At 38.4% G+C, this 27803-nt stretch overlaps 2 protein-coding genes across 10 annotated transcripts in view; one reads left to right on the top strand and one right to left on the bottom strand.

Annotated features, from left to right (window-relative positions):
• Nucleotides 1–27803, top strand: part of ZC3H14 (zinc finger CCCH-type containing 14) — a 503257-nt gene that overhangs the window by 286716 nt on the left and 188738 nt on the right. The window lies entirely within an intron of this gene.
• Nucleotides 873–27803, bottom strand: part of FOXN3 (forkhead box N3) — a 209453-nt gene continuing 182522 nt past the window's right edge. For 6 of the 9 annotated variants that reach the window (XM_085061576.1, XM_085061575.1, XM_085061579.1 and 3 more), the window contains 3 exons: nt 18243–18351; nt 10697–10720; nt 873–8085 (listed from right to left, as the gene is read on the bottom strand). In XM_085061576.1, coding sequence (XP_084917702.1) covers nt 7536–8085; nt 10697–10720; nt 18243–18351 — 683 coding nt within the window. In that variant the 3' untranslated portion in view covers nt 873–7535. The remainder of the gene's footprint in view (nt 8086–10696; nt 10721–18242; nt 18352–27803) is intronic. The other 3 variants (XM_085061580.1, XM_085061581.1, XM_085061584.1) reach the window with 1 other exon arrangement.

Here is a 27803-nt window from a genome sequence, read left to right as displayed (position 1 = left end):
CATGAAAGTAGCAATTTCCTGGATATTAAGCCTGGGCACTTTTTTGCTCTTTTGTGTGTATCTCAGACATTTGCTTCTTCTGCTCCACTTTCTCCTGGGACCTGTTCACATCAATCTTGTGCCTCAGATGCCTAATGCAGTAGTCTTCCATACCACCCACCCTGGATGGCATTGAGACAAGAGAGGGGGGACTCTGAGGTCAGGTGAGTTCCAGCTTCAGCAGCTATACAGTTTCATTACATGGCTGAGGAACCACACTCCTGTTTCAGCAGCATTTCAAACCAGCTGGGAGAAAGTTTGCCGAAGAACTGCGGGGCTTGCTTTCTTCTCAGTCCTTTTCAAAGTTAACCAATAGTTATTTAGGCCTGTTAACACTTTCAAAACACAGGGTTTGAGGAATGATGTGATTTACAAGATTTTACTATTCAGTTTAATTTTAATTGGAGAAAGCTATGAGACCATTACAATTTTTTATACCCCCTATTATTCATTCTCTGAAGAGAATCCTTTTGCACCATTTTCTTCAACTTTAGACTTAGGTGGGAGGATTGATGCATGATTTAAAAAAAAAAAAAAGAAAGAAAGATACAATTCCCCATGAAATCAGCTTTGTTTCTGGGCTGGAAAAACTGACGAGAAAGGAAGATCAGACCCTAACTTAACATCAGTTTAGTATGTCTAGCCATTTGCACATGACAGCAAACTAATATGAGCTGATATCTACAGCAGTGAAGATACAGCTAACATCCCACAAGGGCCAGAACTACTTAATAATGAAGGATTTAATTTTTAAAAAAAACCACCAAAACAACCGCTGCTGCTCCTTCTTAATACGTGGGCATATTCTGAAAGCAATATTCACACAAATACTATTGTTCAATTGATGCAACTCAGTAATTTTTATTGCAACTGGAAGACAATACATCACAGAAACTTTATGGTAGGTTTTGGGAAAGTGTTATTTACAATAATAATTGATGAAATAGTTTGTCTTTGGCAATATGATTACACATCAAGAAAATGTAAAATGCAAGTATGCCTCTAAATCAACAATTTCTTATTTCCTAAAGATCAGCTGATTGCACTTGCCTTCGGACTGCTCATTTAGGTAAACACAAATACAACTTAACATCACTGTTCATTCCCCGTCACAGTTCATATTTTAATATTGATGAAATTGGCAGTTTCAGACGCCAAGTACAGGAAAAAAAAATTGGCTTATCACTGTACTAAATTAACTTATTGGCCAGTTAAGGTCCTGTGACCCTTAAGCATTGATACTAAATCTCTTGGTCTTTTGATTGCTTTATCACTTTTTCTGTAAAACAAAATATTTCAGAAATTACAGATCAGAGTATAAAAAAATGTACAAGTTCATAATGCTTTTCATACACACACAAATCATTCCCCCCAACATGTTACATCATGGCAGTTTTAAGTAGTGAGTGTGAATGATACAGGCATGGAACTGGTTATCAGATACAGGTATGACTTTCAATTGCTGTCCCACACACATACTCAGGAAATGTACAATGCTCTAGTAACTTAAAAATGTACTCAAGTTCAATGTCATCCAAACAAAAAAAGAAGGTCTTGGGATTTCAGGCCAGAGTAAACAAATGAAAAATATTCCCATTTCTAGATTGTCAGCCATTCCAGAATCCAGCATGTAGTTTTAGTATTCAGTACAATCCCTTCTAGCACTAAAGGCCAGCACAAGTTGTCATTTATCCCTTAAACCCCTGGATGATGAGCTCCTGTAACTGCTGGCCTGATCCAAAGCCTAATGAAATCCACTGAAAATAAAAAAGTGAAACAAAACCCCCTTCCACTGACTGGGAAAGGATGTTACATCAGGTCAATATTCCCCTCTTTGCAAAAGGAAATGTGATACAGTAGAAAAACCATTACATAGCTTCAGATAAATATATATTGTTTTCAATGCTAAAACAAAACCCAAACTCCCCAAACCAGGAAAGGCTACTTATTAGAACAAATCAAAAGTGACCTTTAAATTATTTCTGGTTTTAAATGTATACCAGCAAAATACAGCACCATAGACACATTAGGTTGAGACTTTTTTTTTGGTCAGTGAAGCTAGTACTTGTTTGCTGAACTGTGGAAGAATTACAAGGTCATGTACATGATCAAAGATAAAGCAACCCAGCTGATAAGTCTCTGCTTAATTCAAGAATAACCAGTACTAAAAATAAAAATGCAAAAATAAAACCCCTTAATAAACCACCATCAATTAATACTTTCTAAATAAAAGGGGAATAACAGATGAATTTACAAATGTATGCAGATTTATACAGAACACCGAATGTTGTGTGTAAATCCTTATAAACTTCATCTCAAAACAGAAACACACAAAATGTATAGTTTGACTTACACATCCCATTTCAAAGGAAAAGAGACATCATTACAACTTGGTAACTGTGCTAATTTCAATATAAACCAAACAGAAATTCAGAGTTTGGCAGGTAACTAAGAAGAGGGTTATCACTTAGGTTATATAGCAAAGTGTTGATGTATATTACATAGAGTAGTATAAATAATAAAAAAGTATTATTTAAATTAGATCACAGTGCTGCATTATGTGCATAACAGTGTTTGATATATTACTGGAGGGCTGTGAAGAACACTACTAAAACTTAACTGGTCAGACGGTCAACACTGATACTCTGTTACAATCAGGAGGATGTATGGTTCAAATGCTCTTTAGGTGGCAAAGTCAAGAAAATGTTTTAAAGTATTTCCTATAAAATATGCCAATGAGCTATTCAGGCAGTAGTGATGTGCCCAAAGGAGCTGGATTTGCATTCTCCATGAAGTGAAGTAAATTGCACTAGAAATGCATTCTCTCAGTAGTTTTATTCTGATCCTGGAGCACAGGAGAGTAATGTTTACTATGATTTACATCTTTAGATGGATTGGGATGGAAGCCAAAACCTCGGTGAAAATAAATTACCACTACCAAGAAACCAGGACAAAGTGTTTTGGTAATTTTATCCATGGTGCCATTTGGTGTACAATTTAGGATTTCATTCGCTGCTAAAGTAGGTCCATGTATCTCTACCTCACTCCAGTGAAGAATGCAGCCTCCAGCTTTATTCTGTCTTTTCCAAAGGTAGACAGTAATTCAGCTGAACACTGGGAGCTGATGCATCTCCTTTAGGATTCCCTTCTCCCGTTAAGGTATGAGAGGAACCAGAGTATGAAACTCAACTCAATTGCTGGAGAGGAGTCTCAGGACAGTTCTCTAGTCCTACAGGGCACACCTCCTCGCCCTCACATTCGGCTTTTCAGCTGTAAAGCCCTGTGAGCTCAGTAGAACTACTGCCAGTTTTGCCCGGAGAAGATCAGAAGCAGACTGCTTTCAGAAACAGCTATGGGGTGATACATTTAAGCTGTTCAAGACCTGTGCTTGCATTTTTAAATGCAAGCAGAATCTGCACCAAAATGCAATAGGACATCCAACTGCTTGCAGAATGCAAGCACAATCAGCAGATTTCACCTCCCTGGAGACGCTGGTGAAATCTGCTTATGGCATTAGCTCTGGCCTGCAAGAGCTTCTTGCTGCAAAAGGCATATTCCAAAGGAACCCGCCATGAAGTCCAGCAACCCTTACAACTCATGCCTATGTGAAACTGGCCACTGAATACTTGCTGACCTAGCCCCCACCTGTCTTGGAGAAACGCTAATTTGGCAATACTGATAGAGTGAGAAGAATGGAAAGTTAGAGATTTGACAACTTCTCACCCCAAAATGGCTTAGAAGGAACACAAACAAGCAAAACCACACCACCTCATATCTGGCAAGTTGAGAGAGTTTGTAATACAGTGCAATTATCACTCAGTTTTGACATAATTCAGTGAAAGTAAAGACAACTCGATTAAAAGCCGACGTATTTCTTGGAAAACAAATCAATTTCAGTTCTTACAAAAAAAGAGAGAACTTCTCTGATGGAGTAGAACCAGTTCTGACAAAGTTGCCATTGTCAGCCAGGCACAAATATGGTTTAAAAGGTGACTCCTAAATATTTTATACAATCCAAATTGTGTACTTCTCATCAACAGTCAGAGTTAAGTGCCAATAAGGACAAGTTGTTTTCAAACACCAAAAATAATCCATTGATGGCAGCCCAAACTGCTGGTTCCTGAACGTAACTTTGTAAAATCCTACCAAAGAATACGTCCCTAGCAGATCAGACTAGGAGAAACAAATTTTACATGAAAATAGATGCTTGCCAACATTTTAGATTTACCATCAAGTATATAGAGGAGTTGTTGAAGTCTTAGATAGGAGTTATATATCTCTATATATATCTCTATATATATCTGTGTAAAGATAACTTGCCTAATTAGATATTTATGCAAAATGACTGTTTTCTAAGATGAGTAATACTAGTGGTAATTATATATTTAGCCACCAAGAGTCCACATTAATGAATGGTACTTGTTCAGCAGATACTGATCTCATTTGCACTGACACACTGCAATCAGAGAAGTTGCTCTGGAATTAGCGTCGTGGACAGAATCTGGCCACTGGCACACAAACACGTTGCTTTCCCTGGAGGACAGAGATGGCTGAGCCATGGTTTGAGTTGTTTTCTGCCACTAGATTTTTCAGTGCTGTTTTTTGATAAATATTAAGCCACTCCTGAGCTGATACAACTATGCATTAAAGAGCAAAGGTGGTGGCAAAGTTACACTGTAGTATTTTTTATTTCAAATTACTCTTCCAAAAGTCTGAAAAATATGAAGACCAAGTTCTCTTTTATAGGGTTGTGTGGTTCACTGCCTGTGGACTTTGGCTGTAGAGAATATGGATCTGGGAAGAAGCTGATTATCCCAGTCTGATCAGACAAGGGAAATGTTATGGCTCATTCATCTCTGTGCTACCTGGCCAAGGGACTGGTCCTTCCTGTTTTCTCCAACTCAAGGGCTGCAAGCAGCCAACAAAAGCTAGTATTTATGTACTCCTGACTTAACTAATGCTGGCAATCAACCCTGCATGTGTCGGCCCCTGCAAACTGAGAGAACAGTTAGGCTGTTTCTCGCACTATCCGCGACTCTCTCCTTCCTTATCTCCAAAGCTGGCAGTTGTGTTGAGCTCTGGCAGCTGTCAGGCAGCTCCTGGATCCCAGGACACGATGGCTGAGATGGGAGGAGAGGCACTCTTTCGCTGTGCTGCCCTGTTCTTTACAAAATGCTTGCAGAGCACAGCACCAGGTCAACACCAGCCTGCCCTCCAGTCCTTCCACCTCCTAACTGAACACACACCACAAGCATCTCCAAATACAACTTTTAGCTCACTGCACTGAGTAGGAAGTCAAACCCTTCTCTAACTCACTCTTCGTAAACTAGATCCACCTTGGTGAAACTGCTGCCTGAAAACAGCTGTTAGTGATAAATCTAAACCTTTACTCTTTAAGAAACCGACCATTTTGTTCTCTTAAGTGGTTGGTTCCTGGGATTTTCTTTTTGCCTCTAGGATATTCTAAGTGTAGAATTTTTCACACCAAATGTAAAAATCCAGGTGAGAGAGACTGTTTCATTTATTTCACAGCTTCTCTCTGCTGCAGTGATTTTCAGTCTCATAGTCATCCTTACCAGGAGAGTAGCACTGTACCTGAATCACACTCTCTGTAACACTGTTTTTTTTTCCGGACACCTCCGTAAGGCTCTTAACTAACTTCATTTTTTCATGGCAAATTAGCAAAGCTATTTTCTTGTCTACTTATTCCTGAATCAAATCAGAGAGTTTTCCTCAATTAACCTCCCATTATTCTCTTGATTCTGTCATACACACTCACTACTAAATTTGCCCTCAGATTATTGCGTCATGTTACACATGTACAGACGAAGAAAGGACACACTTTTACTTTTTTCTTTTTTTTTTCTTTTTTTAAACAGAAGTAGGGAGAGGGGGGCTGAATGTGCAGACAAGGCAGTATAATTCAACCATCCAAGCCCTACCAGAGCATGAAGATTTTATTTTTTAATATTGCAGAGTAAGTTCCCCAACAGTCAGTGTTTGTCCCTGAAGAAGGTTAAACCTTAAACACCTGCTTCAAAAAAACCCCAACAACAACAAAAAAGAACCAAAACAGAAACAAAACCAAAATAAAACAAAACAAAACAAAAAAATAAACCCCCAAAAAAACAAACTCTAAGCCTAAGGGCTTAAAAATTAGAGGCATGGCCTTTTTCTCTATTTTCTATATTTATATGAAAATAATTCATGCTTCATGCTAAATACATTATTTACCTTACAAGAACTTTGTCATCTTTGAATAAAAAAAATTGTTTGCTTTTTGTTTTCCCCCCCTCCCTAAAGAATCCATGCAATGTGGATCAAATTTCTTCTGCTGGTTGAATCTGGAAATTTGTTGTCATTTTTGCACAGATGAATCCTGACTGATGGTCACTGCACACTCATTTCTGAGGGCAGTGTAGGAGCTCTTTTGTTGAACTTCTGAATTTTACTGTTTACCAATATGCTTTCCTTTTATTTTTAAATACAGAATATTACTAATGGCAGGTTTTGTAGCTTTGTTTCCCCAGTTAGATCAAGGATGTGATCCACAGAAAAAGATTCTGATGTACATTGTATCTACTGTAATTTCTTAGACTTGATTGCTTTTCACTCAGGCAGTTTAGAAGACATAGTTTGTTTTTCCCTATTACTATTATTTTTTGCACGCAGTGCCAATCTTCAGGCTTATGGCTTTTTGAACATCTTTCAATTTAATATAGAAGACAGAATTCAGTGGTTAATGATGCTACCAAAAGTGACCCCCCTCCCATTTCATTATTTCACTGAAACCCATTGCATACATAGTTTGAATTTCTTCAAACTTAGAGTTATCAGTCTTCACATTATGAGCCACATTCTCTACGTCTAGAATATGTGACATCCTAGAAGTGCATTACTGCTTGCACAGTTGCCACCAGTGGCTGTCCAAAGACTTGTATGGCACATCATATCCAAGTGCCACTACATGGTTCTTGGTTGAGAAGAACGTGCCTCCTCTTTCCCACAAATCTCTTTTTTCACATTCACTTCTAACCCAATTGTAAGGCCATTAAAAAAATTCTTAAGGGCCAGGCCTGAATGAATACTAAATTATGCACAGCTCTTCTACTCTAAGAGGGATTTCCAAGTGCCCAATTTTACTCCCATCACAATAATGTTGATGTCACTGCGTGTTCAACCATGCATTTTTGACAAGCTGGAGAAAGCAATGGCGATTTTGGCTTTCTTTTTTTTGTTAACTTTTTGTCTTCAGGTAATGAAAAGCTTTTGTAAATTAGCTGAGTGTCAGTATGAGTTCTATGGCTTCAATCTCCTTTAAAAATAAAAATCTCAAGGGTCAAAAAAAAAAAAAAAACAAAACCCAAAGAAACAAACCAAAAAGAAATAGAAGAAAAACAAAAAAGGAAAAATTGCTGATATTGCCACAAATCATTAGAATTCACCTGACGTGCTGAAACAAAACTTTGTAAGTTCAAACAAATCATTGATTTGTTCTAATTTTTTGTGGTTTCCTTTTGCTCTTTCTGCCCCTTTGCCGTCCGATTGGTGATGTTGTTCAAACAGGATCGAATTCCTGCTAAATGCAGGAGTGATCCTGCTGCTTCTTTCATCTCCTCATCGTCACTCTCAGGGGGCTTTTCTGTACGTCTCTTTTTAAGAGGCAGTGTGTCACTTGGTACTTTTTTTGCCTTCATTAAATGTTGCCTTTTCTTGTGCTGGGATGCATATCCACTGTCAGCTAAAGAATCCTTGGTCTCCTTCCGACTTTGCTTTTTGTCCTCCTCTTCTGTTTCACTATGGCTCTCGTGGCTCTGGAAGCTGACTTCACTTCCTTCACTGCTGTCTTGGCTACCTTTAGTTGCAAATTCGTACTGGTCGTCAGCAGAGGAAGAGGAAACGGAGTCACTAGCAGGTGATGTGCTCCTGTGGTTGGAAGATTTGGCACTGCTGTAGTTGTGATCCTCCTTCGGGTCACCGCTAACAACTGGAGAGCCGCAGGACTGTTCGCTTTCCGTCCGCATTCGGCAGTTTGTTATTCCATTCCTGTAAAAACAAGTTGAAGCAGTCTTAAAAGCCACAGAGATGTGATCCTGCTTCAAAGCAAAAGATGATAAAGCCAGCTGACAGATAAATTGAAATTACAATCTGAAACTATGACTATCAAAGTAATGTCCATGCAAGCTGGTTTCAAAGCCTAATTGCTCGTGGATTGGACTTGACATACAAAACAAGCCAAAAGATGCAAAATAGAGCACAAGAGGCAGGAACAAGCAGGGGATGGTTACAAATAAATGATGCGTAAAACAGTTCTGATTTAAATTTCAACTAACAGTTTACACTTCCAAAAATTAAAAAGAAAAAACCCCAACATTATTTTATCTACTGGATAAATCCATAAGTTGCATAAATATCCCTCCTCTTTTTCATATGAAGTCATAATATACTACCACTATAAATGGGAAAGAGACACTAGCTTTCTGGGGTAATTCCTTGCCTACTCTGAAAGACACCTTCCAACTCTAGCATTCCAAGTGCAGGAGGTGTTTCACCCGGGAGTAGCACAACTTCTATTTAGGACTTTTTCCAAGAGAAGGAGCAACCAGGTCCAGTCACAGTTCAGATTCTGATCAGTTAATAAATAATCTTAAAAGCAACACAATCTTAAGTCACTAGCTGCCAACAAAATATTAGAATGTATTCAAAACCAAGCAGTAAAAAAAATGAATCTGGATTTGCTCTAGAAGCTGTCATTATGTCCTTTGGTTTTATGGCACCCTGTGCTGTTGGAACTACTGCAGCATGATACATTTAAAAACTAACAGGTTTTTCTTCTGGACTGAAATGCGTTAGAGCATTGCCACTGACTTTAAAAAACAGAATACGATGCTTACAATATTATTAAAGAAGGCACTGATACTGTGCAATGCTTAACTCCTCCTGAAAAGAAGGAGAGTACGATGCTCATCAATGAGTAAAGCCATCATCACTGCCACCAGCCAGTTTACCATCCTTGAACCTCTCTGTCAGTTAAAAAAAATCCAACGAAGAAGCAAGGCTGTTTAAACAATCACATGATAAACTGATTTAAAGTCTACTCTTGCCATCTTTGTGCTACCACTGGAGTGCTTTTGTACACTTGTGGCAGTGTTGGATTAAACCCCTTTCTTCAATGCAAACACTGAACATAGATATTTCTTAAGAGGAATGGCACAGTGGCAAGTCCAGAGTATTACAGCTCTTCGACTTTAAAATATGGGAAGTATTTTAGGTTTCAGGCAATGGACCTCACGTATGGTTTCCTTACACAAAAAACAGCAGAGTATTATCCATTTCTGAAAGGTAAGGTTGAAAGGTGGGAAAAATAAGAGTGGTATGTAATTCCGCAGTTCCTATTCATCTAAATGCCCTTGCCTGCAAGAGCTTGCTGAGATAAGAAACCCCCTTGTGTTTATGAACCAGTGACAGGACAGTGCTAGAAGGCAGCAAATTCATCGGTCATTCCAAATGTTATTTACAATGTTTTCAAAGAGATGTATAGAATAGAAGGTACAGTTATTAGCAAAGAAAGCCTCTTGCCAACCTCTTTTGCTCAATAAAATTACTTTTGCCTAGATTTCTGAGTAGATGTATGATCCATAAATTCTATACAGAATCCAGAAGGAATACAGAAAGCTCCTTCAATTATTAATAACTAAGTGCAATGTCATTCATGATTGTGCAACAAGCCAGCTGCATTTACTCTGTGATGGCTTGCAACGGCAGGGGCTGTCATTAGAGGATGCCAAATGCTTAGAAGAAGAAATCATCCATAGTAAGCTGGTTATAAGGTGAATTTATAACCAACTCCTTAAGATCAGCCATTACAAGGAAGCATGTGATGCATTTTAAGTGACAGATTCTTCATTTTTAGGGTAAATTTACATTTAAAGATGTTAAAAATTATCATAAATTAGCATAAAATTAAAGTTACTTGATTTTACTAGGCAGCTAAAAGTCAGAGCAATATGGCTTACTAAAAATCACATGCTACTAGTTTTCCGTTAAAAAATAACAATCAATTCTTGCTCCAAGGAAATGAATACAGGACAGAATAAGTGGGAACTCAAATGGGATTCCTACTGACTGTCACTGAATGGGATTTAAACCAAGATGCCAATTTTTATGCTTTTTAGATCTACTCGTTAGTTTGTAATGAGAGACTGTCAATAAAAGGAAAGTCAGAGTTCCCTGGAGCAGTGCAGCCATGTGCCAAAGAAACATCCCTGATTTGCCCTACTCCTCACTCTCTAGTGTTGCCTTTACATAAAGGGGCTATAATTTGGATTCAAAAGCTCTGCCCATGGGACTTACTCCAGATCCCAATTCCTCCAAATCAGCATAAAACCGAAATTAAATGCCTGGGGAGTACAGAGGGATGTCCCAGGGGAAGGTGGACTATGGGGTTAGCATCCCATAGGGAGTGTCTGCAAACAGAGATGCTGGTAAAGAAAAACAGAAGTTCACGGAGAGGTGCAAAAAAGGAATTGCTTTAAAAAAAAAAAAGGAGAGAAAAGGAAATACCAATACACTTCAGAAGAAAGGCTTCTTCTATGGTGGAACTGGTTAGGAAATGGATAGCATTTGCCTGTCAGAAAAATCTTTGCGTTTCACTTACATTTTGAAAGATTTCCAACCAGTTCTGCTTGAGGAAATACAAAAGGAAGAGAAAGCAGGTCAAGCAGAGAATTAGCAAAGGATATTTGGAGAAAAGTAAAAAAGTTATACAGGCAGAGTACTTTAGGATATTCACAACATCAAAAGTCATGTACCCTGAAAGTAAATTAATCTTGTCTGTATCTTAATACGCAATAGTTTAAACATTAGATGAATTACTTATAACTCATACCAGTAGCTTAGTAAGAGTTGAATAAACAAATATTTAAACAATTAATATACCACACATGCTTACGAGACATTCTCAAGCTTTACATTGCTCTTACACAATCATATATTCATTACAAAATTAATCTGTGATCTACTTAGTTCAATCAAGACCATCAATGGACAGAACTCCCCTGGGTTTCAGGAGACAGATTTTGGCTAGCTTGGTCTATTTTTGCTCATAGTTCTGGCTGCAACTCCCTCTTTGTCACTGAAACAATAATAGATTAGCCACTGCTTGCTCTGATGTTTGGAGTATTTTTAAATTACAGAGGGGAATTCTGTGCTTACTATAACAACAAGAGAGAAATTATTTTGAGTAATGCCTCATTTCCCCCCCTTTTTTGTTCAGAACTTTATTTCAAAACTTCCAGAAACTGACATATTTTCATGTTTTAAAGCAGTGGCTTGCTCTTTCAGGAAAGTCCATGGGACAGTCTCTAGAGCTTTTCATCCTACTCACATGGACTATCTTATTTGCTTGAGGGATCTGATCCTAAAGCAATGTGCACAGATTCTTTTTAGAATATTTCCATTTAGTTATAGCACAGTGACACAGTCCTCAAGCAGTGCAGATGTAAGTTTGGACTTCTGAAAGTCTGACTTCATTCCCATTGTTAATGGGTTTGAATTCAGCTGCTAGTGTCATCAGAAGCCAGATGGGACTCACAGCAGCTGAGTCCCAAGTTAGTAAGGAAATAATGTCCTTTGCACAGTGTTAGCGCCTCTGCCTTTCAAAGAGGTCTTCCTCAGGATGACACAATAGTAAGCCTGACATTTTACCAAGGACAGACACATCTTCCCTAAAGTTCTCTGCTAGCTTGAAAGAAAGATAGGTAATCACATTCTGTTTGCAAAATGGCAAAGGTTTTGCTGAAAAATACTCACTGTATTCCACACTTGAGACAGGTATATTCCTTTGATGAACAAAGATTGAACAAAGAATGAACAACATTCCTTTGATGATAAACTCCACCTATGTGGAGTTTAAATATCACCTTAATCTACCTCTGATCCTTCTGGATGACAGATAGTGTGTACCCATAGATGACAGTTTTTGTATGTAACTGGAAATACACAGTTAGAAGATACAAAGAAAGCAGTACAGGTAAGTTGGGTTTGTAATTTTTGAAACGTTCCATGCTTGCTAAAAAAAAAAAAAAATCACTTTTTTTATTTCACAGGGAAATTCAAGACAGTCAGAGCTTTTGGCTACAGCTAGCTGAACTGTTTCTTAGAACCACTACAGACCAGCAGACAGCAGGATGAGCAAGCATATGAAAAGTAAGTGGTGCTCACTTGCTGTATGATGAGATTCTGTCAGGGTTTACTGAGTTAAAAGTCAACAACAATGAGTTGCTCACACTTGTGACAGAAGCTCTTACAAAGGTACTTCAGGGAAAAATTGTATGCAAAGGACTACAGTAAATATGATTCATGAACTGCCAGCAGTATCAACACCAGATCTGAAGTTAAGACAAATGGAGCCCTGTGCATTTTGCAAAGAAAGAATTATCAAGTCAGTCAGTGTTATTGTCCTTTGGTTACTAAAGGATGCCTTTGGCTCCCAAGGATAACTCATCCTGCCTGTTACAGATGGGGAGGGGAATGCAATGCAACAAGGATGATTGGGGGTTTGTTAAGCTGATCATGCCAGTAATAAGCACTATGAAAATACAATTAAGAATTTATGAAAGGAAATACCTACCAATTCCTTTATCTAAGCAAAAATAATAATCCACAGATAATGTAAGTGAATGATAATAATTGTACTTATGCTTTGGCATCTACTCTGCACATGCTTCTTATGTTTGGTTTATTTAATCACTGCTTGAATGGCTGCTTTAATGGAGGAAAATAGAAGCAAAAATAAAGCCAGCATAAGAAATAAAGTCACAATAATAAAAACTATGCCCAGGGAATAATCTAGTAACTGCCCTATAAATTTAAAGTGAAAATAATCCTAAATAACCATTTTCCATCTTCAAATAAAGTTAAGCACAAAACTCATTCTTGTCATGCCCCAGTGATCAGGAGCTGCATAAGGAACTGTGGTATTAATAGCAGAAGAACAGGTATTTTAAAATCTACATGTGATGAAGTAGGTAAGGTTTGTTAGTGTTGCATTTTGGTGTGTTTTGTTTTTCTGGGGTTTTTTTTTGTTGATTTTTCTTTTATTCCTCCAAATCAAGGAAGAACTTGATCAAGAGTAGCTCTGACAGTGCAGGTGCACTTGGTTTCCTGATGAAAAAGAAAACTTGGAAACTTGAATAAAAATACTTTTTTACTGAAGGAAATTCTCTGGGAAGCTTGTTTGCAATTTACAGGTAATTGAGAAATTCCTTGAGAAAGTCTGTATTTAACCCCATCCAGTAACTATGTACCATGTAGCTGCTTGCTATTCCCTGTTCCAGGAGGGATTGGGAGGAGAATCAGAAAAAGGCAACCATGGGTTGAGATAAGAACAATTTGAAATATAGCAAGTAATAACAAAAACAGTAACAACAGCAATGATGACAAAGACGTTGAAAAGAGAGGTAACAAAAAGAGAGGAATAAAACACAAGAAAGTGAAGGAATGCACAATACAATTGCTCACAACTCAACCCATCCCTCAGGAGTGATCAGCTCCTCCCAGCCAAGTCTCCCAGTTTATGAATGAGGCTCTATGGTATGGAATATCCCTCTGGCCAGTTCAGGTCACCTGTCCTGACCCTGCTCCCTCTCAGCTTCTTGTGCACCTGCTCACTGGCAGAACATGGGAAACTGAAAAGCCTTTGACTTGGGACAAGTGCTGCTCAGCAACTAAACCGTCAGCATGTTGTCAACATCATTCTCGTACTAAATCCAACACACAGCTCTGTATCAGCTGCTAGGACGAAAATAAACTCCCTCCCAGCCAAAACCAGGACAGAGAAACTACGAATGTTTGGTGAAGACGAAGAATTGGGTAAAATGGGAAAAAAACCATGTAATTTCCCATTAATTTTTATTTTTGACTTGCAGTAACTTAAAATCCAAGGTATTTCTAACACTACCAAAAGTAATCTAACCTATTACCTAGGCATATGACGCATATAAAGAAGTTTTTCTAAAAATTACCAAGGATATTTTGTAAAACATCTTCTGCAAAATTACCTGAACCAAATTACAAGGCCTATGCTAAACAGCTGGTGAATTTCCATCAGCTCACCTCAGTAGATCACATCAGGCAGATAAGGCTTAGGCTGAGCAGTTCTACTGCATCGCAGCAGGACTTGGACATAGTCACAAACTACCCACACACTACGAATAATTGGAGAAAATCACAAACACCAGGGTGCAAGCTGTCTGCTGGATGTACTGAAATTGTAGTCATGTAGTCTGAAAAGTCAGATCAACTTCCAAGCTTGTGCTCTTCCTGAAGGTTGATATAACAGGTAATACCTGACTCCGGTGGAAGGTGATTATATATGGTAAGAGCTTCATGCACCTTGCCAAGACATGCGATGTCATATGCACCTGGTCACTTTGACAGAGACTGTCCTTACTAAAGCAAACACACAAGTCCTCCAAGGAAAACATTTAAAAGACATTTTCCAATGTATGACAATAGGAAGAGCAAGTGCTCACTTCCACAACCAATTCCTTGCTGCACATAAGGAACTACTGGCTTTGCCTGCTTTCACTGAGTATCTCTGTCAGTCAGTATTTTCTTTTCTACATACCCAGACTATCACTGCATTTGCTTTTAGATTCTCTCAGGGAACTATATGGGGATATGATCTGCCAAAAATATCCCCAAAATATGATGGATCTCATGTTAGAGACATGCTACACGCTGTGCAGCTTTGAAGCGTTATTTTTCCCTGCTGTCTTTGGGTGGGTCTTAGACTTGTCAGCCACAACATGGAAAATATGGATGGTAAACAAGCTAAAAGTGGTGTGAATAAAGTAAATAAAAAGCTACTGTCAAAACACATCCAATTATGCTCTGCTGTGGAGATTTAACACCAGAGGATGATTTTCAAAGTAAAAATAGTGTGGGATGTCTTTCCATTTGTAGATTAGTTTGGAATGAAAGGCCTATTTGTGCAATTTAAGCCAAATGCACTACAAAATAATGATGATCTCAACTGCAATTCTTTATTCATGGTAAGTCATGTTTGTTAAATATTTTTCATGGGTTTTTTTTAACCCAAAGTGCTTAATTCAATTGCAATTTATTTTATATACATAAAATATAAACTAATTACATGTAATTACAAGGAAAGAGTAATACATTGATACCTTGTGCAGGAACAAAATATGCTAATGCATTTAGTCACGTGGTTGAAGATGAACAGTAAGATTTCCTATTGATGAGAACTAACACATCAGAAATTACAGGTTTCAGCTTCTTAGTCCAATGTTATAGTTTTGGCCTCCTTTCTGAATAACAGATTAGTCAAAACACTCCACTTAATTACAACTGCAAATTTAACCTAAGACCAAACTTTTTGTTCCTGTATTTTGACACTAATGGCACTGCACAACAGGATAGCAAGTCCTGTTATATTGCAAGTTAGGTGTACCAGCTTGGGGGACAACAAAACCAAAGACCATTAAGCTATTGAGGAAGTAAGACACAAAATGAAATAAACAGCTCAGACAGCAATGAAATGCCAACAGAAGACGAGCACCTGACAGAAGAACCTGTGATTCCTACAAATGGTAACTAAAGAAAAACAGTTAAGAGGTTTCTTTACTATGCAACGAACTGCTACCAAGAAAATGCTAGTGATCTCCTATGTGAATGATGAAAAACTACCTTCTTTAGGCAGCTTTAGGCCTTTCATTTACAGCACCAAAGGAGCACTTCTCAAGAAAATACACATTTGATTAAAAACATCTTAGAAAGAAGCTGTCTGGCTTCTCAACATATAGGCAGAGGCACACGGTTTCTGCAGAAAGCTTAGCAGGAGACCACACCACCTCCCATGGCTGCCCAGACCTCCCGCCTGGCAAAAAACCAGAAGGGAAAATCAACCTTCTTCCACCTAAACAGGTCTGAAAATATCCCCTGCCAGCCTGACTGGAGCATCATCCTCTATGAAGGAATGATACTCAGTATGAGCAGTCTTCCCACTCTTTAATTGCAAAAGAAGGCTGCATGGATGCTGTGGTGAATTTCCCCTGCTGCACATTATAAGCAGAAGTTATTCTCATGAGATGCCATAAAAGCTCAACATGACAGGTCCTATTTAGCCCTGTGTAGCTGAGGAGAGGGACTGCCACCAAGAAATGGTGTAATTTTCACAGGAACTGATAACAGAAGTATCCAGTTTTGAGAGGACCAGATGATGTTGTAAGAGACATTGTGAATCCAGACTGATCTTCTTCCTAAAGAAATTCTGAATCATATTATCCCTGAGGGAAACAAGACAAAACTGCCTGCTGAACTCACTCTGTTGAGAGTTCCCTAACTTCTCGAAAGCTTTCAAAGCCTCTTGTCTGTGCCTCCCTCTGCCTTTCAAGAATTAAAAGAGGGGATATTGCAGGAGATTTTAAATATGAGCAGATATTATGCACACCAGGAATATATTCATAGCAAGCTATCTCTAATACTGCCTAAGGCTGGAAGAGAGAACAAAAAGAATTAGAAATGTCTGCGTTAACTAATTATAAATGCTTTTCTGCGAGACAGAGCAAAAAGAATGTAAGCAAGGGAGGGGTAAAATCCCTAATTTCCCAACTCTACATTAACAGGTAGTTGGTAAAGATCCTGTTCTCTACCTGCTGGCAAAAAACATGAGAAGCAGTCCTTTGAAAATGTGTAAAATTTAACTATACATAGCTTTACAGCACAGCAATTTGAGAATGCTTACACAAAAGTAAGTTTTCAAGAGGCCTGGAAGTAAAACAGTTCTATCTCCTCAAAGAGTCAACTCTGATTATGAAACAGAGACTAAGCAGGAAATCCAGATAAACTCGAGAGAGAATATTCAGACCACCATGTAGCTTGAACACCTTGTAAAAATTATATATAATTAATGATCCAGTAGCCCATGGCTCTGCAATCCCCACTGGAGCAGAACAGAAGTCTTGGGTAAAGCCAGTGGCAAAGCTGATGAAGAGAGCTGACCCCTGCCACTAGCAAGGCCAGGCTGTGGTAAAGAAAGATGGAGAGGAAAACTGCAGATTTCTGGAGGATGACCCTTGGGGTTGCATCCCTTCAGTGCAGCAAATGGGAAAAAAGAGCTTAAAAAACTTGTTCATCAAAAAATATGGATTTTATTCCAATTACTGTCTTCCCCTCTACACATTTTAAGCACCAAGAGTACATGAATGTCATAGCCTCTCTCTGTCTCTCTCTATTTACTGGATAGAAATACTGCACCCAAAGGGTGCTTAGGAAAAGGGGTAAAAAAACCCCCAAACTTAAGTAAATAGTAATGGTATAGACCTACCAAGATACTTTATTTCACTGCCTTGCAGCCCTTTCCTGAGAAAAGAGAGTGTAATTGGAACAGCCCAGTAAAGCAGGGTCAGCACTAATTATGAAACCCCATCCAGAATACTCAACTGCCTGAGCTGAAATTGCTTTTGCAGATACTGAGAGTTCTGAAAGAAAGGGCACTGGCAGTACACGTGACCAAATTAATCTCTGTTTTAACTAACTGAAAATGGAGCTATACCCGAGGCAAGTTGTTCTTCCACCAATAAACCAGCACTGCTTTAAGCAAAACAAACCACTGAACCACAGTTCTTACTGCCATCACTAGATGTCTCTTACTGCCCTGCTTCCTGATAGTTGAGTATCTTAAGCATTTCACCCTTGAATGTTTCAGTATAACCTTGAAATAAAGCTAGTGAAAGAATCTGCCTCACAAAGATCTAAGTTAATAACAAAATGACAGCTATATGTTCAAATAGCTTTCAGGATTTGCTTTAATATTATTGATACTCTTCTCTCTGGTATTTAATGCAAGAAAAGGTCTTTAAGAAAAGGGAATGAGGGGAGGAGCAGAAAAAAGCATTTGCACTTAAAAAATAGGAGGTTCTCCCCACAAAAGGTGTGCAATTTGCTAGTGAAAATAAAACTGCTTTTTACAAACCACTGTGCAACAGACAGATATACCACGACTATCTTGCAAAGGATGATAACCTAAGCATTTTAGGCGACAGAGTTTTATTTCATTTAGAACCTCAAAAGCACAGGTAAGCAGCAAAACATCTATTTACCAGAGTCTACATATACATTTGCATTTTCTGCCAAATACTAATTTATTTCATACAGATCCCACAATGAACCACTCTTACCTTACTGCAACAGCCATGCTTCCTATAGGGTTGATTGGCAACGGCCTGGCTCCAGGAAATATTCCTCTACTCAGTACTCGAGCTCCATTTTGTATCACTCCTGAAGGAACTAAAACAAAACACAGAACATTTTTATTTTTAAAGGAAAAATTAGAAAAATATAGGCAGAAAATGTGGAACTTAAGCTCTTCAATGTACTGAAAAACCATTAGAGAGGCTCGTGTAGTACACTGCTTACCTTGGACATCTCAGCCTCGAGTCTTCTGAGTGCCATGCTATTTCCAATGCTATTTGCATGGCAACCAATGATAACATGGCTTGCAGAAGCCACTGCCTGACCTAGTTGCTGCAGACTGTTCCTTGTACAACTGAATCACTTTTGTTTTGTAATTACTCTGCTGCAAATGCATGTGCTTAGAGTCAAAACCAGCTATGAGCACAGATGTAACTATTTTGTCCACAAAAAGAAACAGTGACCCCTTGCAGATAAACCGAACCCAAGTACTTCACCGCAAGAACACAGTTCACAGCTTTTTATCATCCCAATTTACTTTCTGAGCAGTAATTTCATGGCCCTGTCTTCTGCAAAATAAAATACTAACTACAAATATGTATTTGCCAGGAAGAGAAAGAGAAGAGGCGAAAGAGGCTTTATGGCCATACCACCAGTTAGGCCCTGTCTCTGGCCATTGATGACCCTGTCACGCAGCCTGGCAGCAGTCACATGCCTGCTCCACACAGCCCTGGGTGGCCGAGTCTCACCCAACACGTGCTGATGCCATTGACACCAAACTGATAGGTACTGACCACTACAGACAAGGCGTTTCACTGGGCCATTCAGCTTGGCTCTGGATCAAAAACTACAACTCTGGCCAACAAGATTTTAACCTACAACCAAGTGCTTGTTTTCTACTCAGGCATGTTTCTATACACTGCTCAGCCCAGGGCAGACAGGTGAATGAATAGCAGAGAAGCACTGCCCAGGCACCACCAAAGAAGAGTGCTCTTAGCAGGTCTCAGCATTTTCCTCCTCCCCTGTGAGATGCAGGACTACCAAATACAGTTCTTAGTCTAGGCCCTTACCACAGACCCACTTACGTGTAATGGTATTTGTTTGCACAGCTATTACGTCCCTTCAGGCTGGAACAGTAACCTCCCTACAGCCTCCACCCAAACTCACCTCTTTAACATCCTCAGCCGGCCAGTTCACTCACGTTCTATTTACTATAAGTCATCATTCATACCATAACTTTCCCCTACAGGGAATGTCCAAAAAGAGTGATGATCTTTATTCTTTATATATTATTTTTAAACATACAGATACTATATAAACACGTGTAAGATAAATGTAAACCATACCATTTTATATACACCCACATGAGTTATTTTTAAACAAATTTCAGGGAGACTAGAAAAATTATTCAGAATCAACAGATATACTTTATATGCCAAACTTCAAATACTCACATCCCAAAATACTAGTGTATTCTGAGGCAGAGTAGTATAGGCTCAGAAGTATATTAGTTCTAAGCTGTTGTGGTACACTTCAGCTTCCTATCAACATCAAGCCAGATCAACACCTCCCCTCCTGCTGTCCTGATGCTCACCTTATTTCACTCCAGACCACACAGATTAGTTCTGGGAAAATAATCTTCTTTCTCCTGCTTGTGAGAGCACATCACTCCCCTGATCAAATCCTGTCACTGTGTTACACCCACCCTGGATTTTGAGCACCTCTGAAGAACAGGTCATTTATATTTAGGTGCTTAAGTACAGCCTCAAATGGCTAAAATTACAGAACCTACTTTATAATAACTTGGGTCAGCTTTCAATGCCCAGAATAATTCTAAAATTGCATTTTGCTATTTATACTTCACCACTCTGTACACTTTTTCCTTCATTGCTAGCTTATGAGAAGATCGATCAAACCTGTTTCACTCAGGGGACATTATAAGGCTTTCACTGCTCCAATGTTCTGGTTTGCAGATACTGTAGAGGAACATTATCATGTTAAAACTAAAAAATCTGAATTTCTTATTATATTTGTTTCAACAACATGACCTTGAGATGGCCAAAACACCATTATCATGAAAGAAAAGCAGTCTGCTCAATGATATGGCTAACCTAAAATGCACAGATAACAGATAAATTCAAAACAACAGAAAAATGTGCTGAATACCAAAAGATCGATTAAAAGATATAATTTCCAATGGGCATGGTTATTCCAACAAGCTTTTAAGAGAGACAGATTTTATACTGCACTACATGGTATGGTTTCTCTATGTTTACAAAGTCCCATCAAAAGACATGAACCAGGAGTTTTGACTGAGAAAGATCTGGGAATTTTCTCTTCACTACGATACAAACCTCAGTTTTATATTGAAATAAAGCATTTATGCATATGCACAGCATCACACGTCAGTTAGCTATGGATAGTGCCTAAATATACACCATAAAACTTCAAAGCAAACATACTGAAAGTGCTTCTGCAAGAAGAGAGCAACAGGCTCCTTGATGCCCAAACTCTTCTTTCCACAGTTACCTAATTATCCTGGTCTGCTGGCAGAGTTAACTGATGCTTATTTTATTCTTTTTCTACTCCTACTCTCTGCCTTATTGACAACTCCCATTGCTTCTTTAAAAAATCGTGTTTGCTTCCTCACCAATTCTCAAAAATTAGCCTCCTGTCTTTCCTTCTTTATCTGCTCTAAATATCCTTTTTTCCCTGCACTCCTATGTATGTATCTATATCTATCTCATATACACTGCCAAGTCACGCAGCTTAGGATTTCTATACTTTGACACCTTTACTGGAAGCCATCCTTCATGTTCATTGACCCTTTGCAGGTTTGTAAGTCACAGTGTGTTATCTAGGAAACACTCTCTTCAAAAGCTTCACATTTAAAACACTCCCACGTCAACACACACACACACACACACACACACACACACACACTCTCTCTCCACACATTCCCTTCAAGAATTAACGACTGTTTGTAAAAAAGGGAAACGCAGAAGTTTGCTGTCTTCTGAAAATAGCCCCTAAGAAACAACTTGGTCTTTTGTCCTGCCTATGAAATTCACTTGAAGCATGACCAGTGTGTGCTGTATGCCACCACCCTCTGAAAGGCTTCAGTAGGACTATTCAGGCCAGAAGAGGCCTTAACCATGATTCTGTGATTCAAACTTTTCTCTGAAGAACATCACAGAAGTTTAATGAAATCATCACTCAGAATTCAACAACCATTTCAGCTTGCAACAGCCATATTATTGGTACTGATTTTTGGTTTTGTTTCCCCAAACTCTGAATTATGATGCAGCAATACTACTACATCACTCAGACAGACAAACAGAAGGGTTGTATGCAAGGGATCACTTGAAGAAGGACGCTGGACCATGTAGTGTATCCTTTTAGGAAATATATGGAACCATAAAGAAAAAAAACCCCAACATCCAAACTTGCTGGTAAATCAGTTTCCATAGCACTCTGAACCTAAAATGAAAAGCAGGATTAAAATAATTCAGTGGTAAAAGGCATTAGTTTCTAGCTATCCACATAACCAATGTGCCATGGTAAGACTGATCATTCTTGCTCATTCATACCTACTTACAGCATTTAAAGCATCAAAATTGATCCTTCCCAAAACTAACATTAATTACTTAATTTAAAATATAACTTAATATTTAACTTATATAAACTGCTATTACACTGTCCCTGGTACCCACACACTCTTACAGCCTTTGTGAAGGCTGCATGACAGCTACTTATATTAAAGGAATTATTTCTACATCTTGGTGCTTTTGAAGGGTTGTGGATTATTTACCGGCAATTATGCAGTGCTTTTATTCCAAAGATACATTTACGCCTTACAAGCTTTAATTACGTTTCAAACTCATACTTTGAGGTGAGATATTTATATTTTAGATTGAAGATTCAAGGTGTGGAGGTAAGGTAATTTACTCCAAGCCATATCATCAATCAGTGCCAGCCTGGACTAACACTTTACAGTCCTGACCCCTCTCTTCTAATGCTTCTCTAACCAACAGCAGAAGCAGGTTACAGGTTCCCAATTCGTAGGCAGAAGTGTGAAATGTAATTTACACCTTCTCTGCGCGAGTGCCGAAAGCTGTTTATGTCTGAAAAACTCAGCTCAAGAAAACAATGCAAGAAGACCTGTGCATCTCTTTGATGAAGGTTTCCTCTTTCACAAAATGTTCCCAATGAAACACAAAGAGTCTGAAACAACAAAATCATTATTCACTTTTCAACTTTCATCACTGCTATGTTTTCAAGGGTCTCACTGTGCTCTCAGGAAACTTAAACCCAGGAAACACTTCCACTGGAGTAGAGTTAAAACTGTGCACAGAGAATCTACCCCTAATCTGCTGCACAAATGGGGAAATGAATTTTGGATCTTACGCTGCTCTGGTCAAATTTCACAACCTGAGTAGACTCTGCCAACTAAGTCTCCACTGGCTAACTGTGGAGTGAAGCAATGCAAAAATTAAAGACTACACTCTGAAATTCTCCAAGGGGAGAAAAATTTGCCTTTTGTAGTGAACCTTCATGGTATAATTTAACAGACAATAAAGTGAATGACACATAGGAGAACATACCATAATCTGGATCCATCAAGGCACTATGCTCACATAGCGATAAAAGGATCCAACAGAAGCCCTTCAAAAATCCAGTGTTGTTTTGTAGCCTCTACTCAGGGTCTGTAGGTGGAAAATAAGTAGATGGCCACATGATCACTCCACAGCCAGTGCAGGACTATTTTAATCCAGAGCATGCTCTTGTGTGCACATTAGCTGAGTAGAATATTCCAGGTATGGACTTCTTTCATCAGATCTCTCAACAGACTCATGCATCCCTAATCTCTTACTTGCAGGTGTGTGCAGGTGAAGCAAGCTTCCCATTCTGGCTGAGATAACCACCTCATCCAAGATCTTCACAATAGTGCTAGAAAAACCATGTCAGACTGGGTCCTTCCCTGAAGATTTGATTGTCAAACATATGAGGTAGCAGTTTGGTAAAATTGAAATGCAAAAGAAGGAGGAAGTAAAGGATAGTCACCAGATACATTGGCACCTCAACAGTTCACAAAAAGAGAAACAAACTTCTTGGTTAAAGGTTGGCACGGGAAAGTCAAATGAAGTATCAGCAAGGAGTGAGATTTGTTGTCAATCAAGAAAATGAAAGGGGTAAAAAATATGTTCTTTGATCTGGGAAACAAGCATACACTTCATTAAACTGTCTAGCTCAAGGTAGCCTATATTTAGTAAGGAAGAATGAATAGTATTTACTGAAAAATGAATTTTGAAAGTAGAATGTACAAGTGTGATAGATTGGTTCTTTGCTTCTTCTGTTACCATGTAGCACATGCATTGATCTCAGGGCTCTCTTCCCCAAACCCACCTCTTGCAGCACAGAAGAAATCATTATAGACAAGAGGTACTGAGTTTCTGCTAATATCTGTCAGCTTTAGGTCTTTTCTACCAAGCTTTCTTTCAGTGCAGAGTTTAGCAGAATACTTTATTTCAGGCTACAAGAACTGAAAATAGGAAATTGCTGATGATATATAATGGATGGGACATTAGAAGTTGCCAAAAGCAAATGTCTTCTGCCAAATGTGTAACTTTATTCACTTCAACTATCTTATCCCTGGCATAAATTTGATGACATCTGCCCAACTTCCATTTTATTGCTCAAGGACAATTTTACAGCTCTTAAATTCCATACTCTGTAGTCCTTACAAACTGCAAATCTAGGATGCATACAACAAGCAATTTATTCTAAACAAAAATCTGAGGTGGGGGAAAGAAATGTACCCTGATAGTCCTATCACACTCATACTTTGTCTAAAAATATTATGAGGAGTACAGAGAAAGAAGTAGAAAGTATTTAATCTAAGTAAGTTTTCTTTCAAATTCTATTTCATCACTTTAACATCATAATATTAAACACCAAAGTAAAACAAAACAAAATCCTAAGCAAAACCCAGCAATAGAAAGCTTGAACATTACGAAAATGTATTTTCCTAGTTTTTGCTTTAATACAAAATTGTCAGAAAAACCAGCTTTATGAAACATTTTACTCTCAATGATTTATCATTTTCTGATACTCAAAGTTAGGCTGGAAACTGTCTAAGTCATAAGAAGTGACTTGTCCATAAGCAGTACAAAGAGAACATTACAGCTACCAAGCTTCACATACAGTAAAAATGTCTCAAGAAAACAGCATGTTTTATTTTATCCTATTTGGAGAATTTCTGACTGTCATTAAGGCAATTTTTTTGGTCTTGATTCCTATATATATATCTTACATATACAACCCACTTGCATTAGCTTAAAAAGCAAATTTCATTGGGGTACAATTTTAGAAGTATAGAGGTAAAGTAGATCTCTTTAGGGAATTACTTCTCCTCCCACCAAACTTAAAATATATGTACTTAGTCTGGGTTTTATATATTTTGAGACAAAGATTAATAGACTTCCAAATCAGAGTGACACTGGTTTCAACCTCAGAAAACCTATTTTGTGAGAAGCACCCAGCAAAACTCCATGCTCGTATCCTCCCAAACATCTCTCCCACAGCACTTCAGTCTCCTGTAAGGAACCACCCACAAAACCAGTGTTGCAAAATCTTCTGAAGGCCACCCCTTTCTAGCCAACACAACCAAGTGAGCAGTGATGAGCAGTACTGACTCCAGAAGATGCATGTCAAAGCTGAGAGAACTCTCAGTCTACAGGTTTCTACCCAAACCTTTTCTGGGAGCACCATTTAATAGATGTTTGCAGTATTAAACTTCAGCTTGAGCAAAATACTTACATTTGTGAGCAATCCAAAAATTATACAGCAATGAGCAAAGGACTATGCACGAATTTGAAGCTATGTGTAACAGCACTGAGTGAGAAGCTTCTTGAATTAAAACAGTATTTCCAGGATAATCCTTTTGACCACAGCATTGTTCACTAGCAGTAGCCACAACACACACGGTCCCTTCTTCACTTGCCCTTTCAGAAAAGCAAGTGACTCAAAGTTCAGAATGACCTCCCCAATCAAGAAGGTGTTGCTATTTACATGCTTCCAGTGACCTAAATTCCAGGAATTCAAGCACACTGCAAACGCACCCAAAATCCATCTCCATTTTAATCACGGCAAAACATCATGGCTTGGCAAGACTCGATTACATACCCAGGATGCCACACTCTGAGAAGCATTGAATGCTATGCTGGAGTGACAGCTACTAATATTACCTTTCAAGACATTGGTAAGAACTGAAGCGCTGAAAATCTTTTCTACAAAAAAGCAACTGCACAAAACTAACTCACGGACTTCACTGATTTAGTACCCATCAGTTCTAAATTGAGCTCTGCCATTTGTTCACCATCCTGTTTTCTGTCCTCTCACCAAATTAGATTCACAGGAGGGAAACAGGCCCAGAAATTCGATGCAACTTTGCCCAAGACAGTCCAGAGAGTGCTCAGTGTCCCGCAGGTCAAGATACAGTTTTTAATGCAAGTCAGGTCTTTTGGAATTAATATTCATGCACTGACTACTAATAAAAATCCCAAGTATGTGTAACTTGTGATAGATGCTACTAAAGGAAGCAGGTGTTCCAATTGCTGTTTCTTTTCAAAGATAATAAAATCTTATAAAACTTGATGAAACACAAGGACTTCAATAAACTGAAGCAAAAAAGTATTAAATCTATGTTCCTACATGCCCTCTCTTAGCATATCACAGTATCTTTCACACTTTAACTTCTGGTGCCAGCTGGATTGCAGGTTTCAGTAGAAACTTGTACACAGCTGGCTACTTTGAACTTCTGCCTTTAGTTACAATCTATTTGGTCTGTGAATATACTGCAAAGTATTAATAATTGAGAAACTGATTTCTGATTTTAACACTCTAACTATAATTGCATTATTCTTAACGTTTAGCAGCAGTGTGAAGTGTCAGTTTTATGAGTCTGTACACTAAAACCCACACAAACACAAAATAATACTATTACTTTACTCTTGTGCTATGCCCTTTTGTTATTTTGAATGAAAACTAAAGGATAGTGGAATTGGGGTAAATGGTAAGCAATGTTTGTCAGACATCATTTTAACATTTCATATGAAAGCAAAAGCTGATTTTAGAATTCATTTGTAATTGTTAGCAGTGTTTCACACATGGGTGTGGAATTCTAAGTTGTCATTTAAAACCATAAAACTAATTCATCAATCTGTTACAAAGCAGGAATAGTTTACTCTGGATTTTCTAATACCACTGAGATGGGATTCCTTGCTGACAGACCATATTAACAGTATAAATTTTAGTAAGACTGAATAATTGCTGGAGCTAACTTCAATCTAAAGATAGTTTTAGCACCCACACTGCCTAGATGAGCATGGGTTTTCATACCACTCAAAAAGCAGCTTTTAATCCAAGATGTCTTCAAATTCAAAAGCCAATGCATGTAACCGTCCATAGAAAATGAATCCATACCCTGTCACAATCTGCCTTGGAGGTATCCACTTGTCACTACAATGGTTAAGTGTTTGTAAAACAGCCAAAGGTCTTAGTGGACCAGAGTTTTAAACTTTCTGAGTTGTAAAGTTGTTATAAGATGAAATGACCTCAGGTTCTGCCTCCTGCTGACTCTTTGTTGTGCCAGTACATGGCATTTTTGGAGTTAGACTCTCAGACAAAAAGAGGTTTTCATTCACGCATTAACACCTGTGGCCAAACTACAAATTATGTCCTTCACTCTCCAAATCTTGTCTTCAGAAGATCATGCATTTTGCAGCCCTTATGCACATAGTTGATACCACAGTCGGATACCAGGAACAGAACTCTCAGTCTTCAAGGGATCAAACAGTATTAGTACACTTACTGCCCTGGTACTTCCCAGCTTGCTTCACAGACCACTGCAGCCACTGACAGAACAGAGAATGAACTGTGAAATTCCAGATGATGCTCAAAATTGCAGTGAAACTTTTATAGCCAACCTGCCTTTTATTTGAAAACTGATTTGAAGTGTGATTGGTTTTCATGCAGTTGTTTCTTAAAGTACAGTAGCCATTAATTTGCTTTAAATTGCCTATGATATTCCTAACATGGTACATAAGTGAGACCCACCTGCAATTAATACAACAGGCTGATTTACTTTCTCAAGGTATCCATTTACACCCCTCCCAAAATATTTCTCTTTTGTAATTTAGAGGACCTCTAAGTTACAATAAAAACTTCTGGCCTTTCCTCCTAGCAATTCTACCAGAGTCTACAAAGATTAATGAACTTCAGAGCAGACCCTGAATTTGAGTTTAAGGGCACAGAGGAAGGCCTTGTTACTTGTGGATATTAAGAAGGGAGTAGTAGGAATGAGGAGCCATCTTTCTGCTTTCATCACCCTGTGACTTTTGATGTCCTCACACAAGAGCCCACTGGGAAGGTGACACGGAGTGGGGAGATATGCCAAACTCACAGCAGGATAGAATTTCCTTCCTCAGAGTGACCTCTACAACATGAAATAGTAAGTCAAAACTAGCAAACTATGATGTCTATGAAAT

This window comes from Lichenostomus cassidix, chromosome 5 (assembly GCF_008360975.1).
Source record: "Lichenostomus cassidix isolate B80296 chromosome 5, HeHo_3.0, whole genome shotgun sequence".
Taxonomy (NCBI): Eukaryota; Metazoa; Chordata; class Aves; order Passeriformes; family Meliphagidae; genus Lichenostomus; species Lichenostomus cassidix.
The sequence above is the reverse complement of the archived record's forward strand: the minus strand, read 5'-3'. Positions and strand labels throughout refer to the sequence as shown.